General features: G+C 30.8%; 1 protein-coding gene across 1 annotated transcript; it reads left to right on the top strand.

The window, feature by feature from the left end:
- The first annotated feature begins 820 nt into the window (after window positions 1-820).
- On the top strand, window positions 821-2,396 carry LOC110819954 (CASP-like protein 1E2). The gene is made up of 2 exons (XM_022049310.2): window positions 821-1,225; window positions 1,989-2,396. The coding sequence occupies exons 1-2, from the start codon at window positions 951-953 to the stop codon at window positions 2,329-2,331; spliced, it is 618 nt and encodes a 205-aa protein (XP_021905002.1). The 5' UTR covers window positions 821-950; the 3' UTR covers window positions 2,332-2,396.
- The last annotated feature ends 4,027 nt before the right edge of the window (window positions 2,397-6,423 follow it).

Raw genomic sequence — 6,423 nt, forward strand, 5'->3', positions numbered from 1 at the left:
AGTCAAGTGATAAGACGAGATTGATAGGTGGGTGCCATTTCAAACATGGAAATCTGGCCTGGAAGACAAAGCAATTTAAGATAAACCACAAAGTAAAATTTTCAATTCTCCATACTTGTCAATTGCCAACCTCCTTGCCATTAATGTCTACTGTGTCACTCTCTCATTAAATTCCTGACACTGCCAAATTTCATTATCAAACACTAGCTATTATGTATCATATACGACACCCATATATACACTCACAGAGACACATGTATCCTAATTTATTTTCTGGAAAGCTCGAATAATTTTGAGATATCATTTTCTCACATTAATTTCTTTTCTTTCTAGTTGAGAATTTCTTAGGATATTTTTAAAATACTAATTATAATAATTGGATGCAAATAGTTAAATCTATTTCAATATAGGGATATTATTGAATTTCTTAAGAAAAAAATTTATTATTGAAATAGTTTTTTAAAAAAATATAATTCAAATTGATATTTAAAAAAGATTATTATTCGAATTAATAATCTTAGGGACATATTTCTTCACATATTCAAAGGTGTATTTAGGATTTTATGTTATGTAATTACGTTAATTATAAATATTTAAATTTTAAACAAGACGGGTATTTTAAAAAAAAAAAAAAAATTAAAGGGTAAAAGTCCGATTCTTTCAAAGATTCAAGATTCAAGATTCGTGTGTGATTGTATAGAATTTAAATAAAAAAAAGAAAATTATTTAATTTAAGAAAATAAACCCAAAAAAAAAGGGACAAAAAGTCCACATCATTACACATCTTTACACCTATATTTACACAACCATCTTTCTCCAAACTAACCACTCCCTTCTATTTATACTCTTCTCTTGACTCCAAATTTTCTCTCACCCCATCTCCGTACTCATCTCCATTTTCTCATAGGAACAGCTAGAAGTTTCCTGTTTTACATCTTTTTGGAAACTAGATGGATCAAGATCACCAACATGGTGATAAGTTCAACCCCACTGTTTTCAGTACTGATCAGAGCAAGACTCATGATCAAAAATTGGAAAGAAAGAATAGGAAAGTGAATGGATTTGAGTTGATGATGAGGGTTTTGGGTGTGGTGTTGACACTAGTAGCTGCAATTATATTGGGAGTTAATAAACAGACCAAGCTGGTTTCTCTTGAGCTCTTGCCAAATCTTCCACCAGTTTATGTTCCTGCCACTGCCAAGGCTCATTACTTGTCTGCTTTTGTGTATGTTTATTTTCTATATCTCTCTCTCTCTCTCTATTTATTTATTTTTATTTTTCTCGTTTAATTTTAAAGATTATTCAATTAATAATTTTAATTAGAACTAGATACTTACTCCTTGATTTATTTTTATGATGCAAAATTTTAAATTTTATTTCAATTTAGTTATTTTTTTTTTTAGAAACGAGTACACACAGAATAATTAATTGGGTCATTTTTAAATTTAAGTATTCACTTGATAATTACTTCCTTTAGTTTATATATACACCTACTATATATTTTCTTAAAAAAAAAATCCCAATTGTAATGGATCTGTTTTTTGAGCTTTCAATTATATGTAATTAATTTATTTGAATTTTTTATCAGCTAAATATTTCATATAGAATTTCTTAGCAATTTATTTAATCTTTAGATGATAAAAAATATTTTCTCTCTTAATTTTAATCTGAGGATTCAAAATACATGTAAGTAAAACAAAATTTTATATAGTAGTATAATTGAAATTAAAAAGAAATGGAGAGAGATTAAATTAATCATAATCATAACTTGATTTTATGATTTACGAAGTTATTTCGTAAAATTAAAAAAGAATTATAGAAAAATCATGTTTAATTTAAGATAAATTCGACCAAAATAATTAAAAAAAATTAAGATTAGTACTGAACTGGTGGTATACGTATGCATGTATATATGCGTACATATATATATATATATATATGTAGGTATTGCACGGTATATATATATATATGCTTGTATATATGTGTAGGTATTGCACGGTGATAAACGCAATGGCATGCGCATACGGCGTCGTTTCTATGGTGTTGCTGACGAGAAAGAAAGTAAGAAAGAGCGGAGTGATGATGATGATGATAACAGTGATCGATTTAGTGATGGTAGCTCTACTTTTCTCCAGCAATGGAGCGGCAGCAGCAATCGGATTGATGGGATACGAAGGCAACTCTCGTCTTCGATGGAACAAAGTCTGCAATGTCTTCGGCAAGTTCTGTGTTCAAGTCGCAGTCGCCATTGTTCTTTCTCTCCTTGCTTGTGTTGTTTTTCTTTGCCTTGTTCTTTTTGCTCTTTTCACTATCTACAAAATTTCTAAATAGCTTACTTCCAATCATATCTATTCTCTTTATATAATATCTATATATCATCCACATGTTTTTACGAATTTTATTTGGTCTCTTTAAGCATGTAAAAAATAATTAATTACCCACATTTTCTCGAAATAAATTGATTAGAATTATTTAAAAATCAAATCAATATATAATACCGTGTTATTATTAATTATAATATTATAATACATTTACACATGACAATTTATTTCTAGTTGCAACTAGCATAGCATGTATTTATGAAGTTTCTTACTCAGTTTTATAGTTGTAAAATGTTAATTAGTTAATTAATATAAAGATAGAATTGTAATTTATTCAAAAAGAAATTTGGATACATTTATCTTATAATAAAAACTTTAAAATAAAAAAAAATATAAATATTAGAAAACGACTCATTCGAAAAGAAATATTGAAAACAATTGAAGTTGATTTGTACAATTGTAAAAGGCTAGAGGAGCATTAGCTTTACAGATAATATGATAGCCCGAACTTCCATACAGAATCCTGACCGTATGCAAACTATATCATGATAAAATAATATATAAAAATACTTCGCGTAACAAATCTTAAAATAATAAAAGTACATCCCTTATATATTTAGTTCAAAATATTCAATATCCATGAGACATGTTTAAACATTAAAATAAATATTCACTAAAAATAAAATAATTAACATTAAGTACTGTTTAAATTAAAATAAAAATTAAGCGATATCCTAACAAGTCTTTTATTGCTCAAGAGCGGGGTTCTAAATATTCTGATTTGAAAGAAATAAAAAATAAATAGGGTGAACTTAACATGCTCAGTAAGCATGTAAGTACCAACAAATAATAGGATAATCTGTCTAAGTTAGTAGAAAACATAAACCAGCCAACAAAAATGGTTCAAAATACTTTTCTCTTTAATTAAGAAAAACACGTGATATTTATACCATAATTCATTAACCAAACCTTGCAAATCAGTTTATTCAGTAAACATTTAGAATCTATTATTTCAGTATCATAACTCAGGGCATAAATAGTTCAATAAATATCATCATTCAATATTCGTATCATGATTTAGACAGTAAACAGTTCAGCAGATACTAACACTTTGTTTCAGTATCATAAACGTTACACACGACTTCCCATTCATTTATATCGATTTATATCATATAAATTAGTTTTATCGCACGATGCCATTTCTGCTAGTATCAACGAGAGCACTAAGGGTTCCCTTTACTACATGAATATATTACAGTTTAGTTCAAATTTACAGTTTACGGTACACAGTATTCAATCCGTAATTTTACAGTACTTGTTGCTTCGCCACGTTCAGCTAAACCCATATACATGGGTATGGTTCACCATAGTCACATGCCGAAAGACTATACGCATACCCACCCCTCGATAATACTGGTTAAATAGATTTTCTAAATATTTTAATGTCTATCTATTTATTTCAACGCACTAATAAATTTTCTAATTTTTTGTTATTTAATATGTTATATACCTGTAACACACATATTGTAACTATTTATCACCCTATACTCTTCTACATATCCTTAATATACTCTTAATCACATAACAACCAGTATATATATGAATTCAGTTATCAAAATATAACCAAAATAATTCATCAACAATTTCAGTAGTAGACATAAATAAGGACACCATAAAAATAGTAAAATTTCGTTCGAATCATGCGCTTAATTACCAATTATTAAACGTCATAATTTTAATATCTTATAAAGATTAAACAACATTTGTAAGTACTTACGCACTTACCTTATTTCTGTCTAAATCTCGTTTGTAAAATTATCTCTGATGTATAAGATCAACCTGTTGTAGTGATATCTGTATTGAGTTAGTAATGAATTAGTTATCCCCTAATTTTAAACACTCGTGTTTAGACTTATTTCTAATTTAAAACTAAATAAGTAATTATTATATTAAAATTAAATAGAATTAATAAACTCTAAATTTAAAAAAGTAAACCATTAGAGTTTTTTGAACTCACTTACCCGAACCGGGTCCCTAGGACTCACTGTCCGTAACCATTAGAAGTTTGTGCGCCTCTATACGGGCTATCATCAGATCGCCACGCGCCGCTACTACCCACCACCGGTTGCCGCCGATTGCCGCTACAGATTGGCCAAAATTCACCTCTTAGTGCTTTGCGCCCTCAGATCCACCACAAATCTGGTGGAATCGTGCCGGAGGGAGCCGTAGAGCAGCCAAATGTGACCCAAGCCATTACACAGATCGTCTTCTTCTCCTGCACACCGTTGCACGCAGCACCGACCTCTCTTCCTTATTTTTCCTCTTCTTCTTCCTCCTCTCCTCTCTCTGCTGCTGACTGACGGTAGCCACGACCCTTCTCTCTCTATGTTCCTCTCTCTCTCTCTTCTTGCACTGATCGCCTTCCCTCCCTTCGTGTTTTATAGGGAGGGACGGGAGGAGTCCTACATGATTCTTCTTCCTCGTCGTGTAGGTCTCCTCTCCTCATTTTCTGGCCGATGGCAGAGGCATACATGCCTCTGCCTCTTCACCTTCCTCGACCAGAGGTAAATACGCCTTTGGTTTTTATTTTTTTTTCTTTGCCTAAAACGACACTATTTTGGGGTTTCCCAAAACGATGTCGTTTTAGTATGTTACAATCTCTCATCCTTAGAAAAATTTGGTCATCTAAATTTATTTTATTAATATAAAATATCCTTACATAAAGTTAATTTAAATTACAAAACATTAAATAGATGGGGATACTTGTCTCAAAATTCTATTTCTAGCTCCCAAGTGGTTTCCTCTTGAGTACAATTATGCCACAAGACCTTGACTAGGGGAATCACTTTGTTTCGAAGCACCTTCTCCTTGCAGTCCAAGACAGTGACATGAACTTCTTCATAGGATAGATCCTTCTGAATTTAAAGAAGTTTGTAAGGTATCATAAAAGATGGATTAGGATTGTACTTTCGTAGCATTGATACATGAAATATGTTGTGAACTCGAGATAACTCCAGGAGCAATGCTAGTCGGTAGGCAGTTGCTCCAATTCTCTCTAAAACCTCAAATGGGCCAATAAATCAAGGGCTTAGCTTTCCTTTCTTCCCGAATCAACTGATGCCTTTTAAAAACTCATAAATTACCCTCAAATTTCAAATTCAAATGCTAAAAACTTGAATAAGCACGTTTTTTTGTGCTCAAAGTTTATCAAATCTTTAAAATATCACGCCATCATTTATCACTCTTTGAGTTGCTTTGAAATTCTATCTTCTTAATCTCTCATTAGTTTCTATCTCTTTTGGGTTTTGTTATAAAAATGGTGATTCTCGTTGTGAGCTTGTTTTTTTTTTTTTCCTATTGAGCAATCATCAAGAAGTCGATGTTGTTGCATTTGAACTAATTTCTATTTTCATAAGCTCCATATGAACCACTATTTTTGTCACGGCTAAATCATCCCGTTAAAACCATTGTTTATGTAAGCTTCTATTTTACACACAACTGTTATGCAATCACAAATTAATTTCTAGTTTTTAAGTTCAAAAAATTATAGGTTACTTAACATTATTTGTATATAATACAAAAAGCTTGGATGTTAATAAATGTTACCTTTGTTTTTAATTTTTTAATAAAATCAAGGGGTTTTATAATTTACAAAATATTGTAAGCATTATTATGAAATGAAACTAATACTTGATATCATATATTTAGGTTTTTTTTTCTCACAATAACTATAATACCCGGGACCAAAAATCGGCCCGGGATTTTCTGTTTAATTATAAAGAAATTATATAAATAATTAACTTAATTTATTTTAAGTTAATTTTATTGAAATTTTGAGAAAAAATGAATTACGGACGAAATTGAAAACAAATTTAGGAAAAATGGGTGAAAATTTAAACTAGCAGGTTAAAACGTAAAAAAGAAAAGTTTGACCATGTAGGACAGACCAGTCAGCAGTCTCAGCGAACTAGAACACGCCGTGTGGCAACCCTGCTAACATCGGCACTACGTGAAAAGCCACAGGAGTGATCCTGTTGGGTGAGTGTATAGACTCTGCCCTGAACTGCGGGTCTGACTTGATTCTGATTTCGCGGACATTCTC

Source organism: Carica papaya, chromosome 3 (genome assembly GCF_054855325.1).
Source record: "Carica papaya isolate Zhongbai chromosome 3, ASM5485532v1, whole genome shotgun sequence".
Classification (NCBI taxonomy): Eukaryota; Viridiplantae; Streptophyta; class Magnoliopsida; order Brassicales; family Caricaceae; genus Carica; species Carica papaya.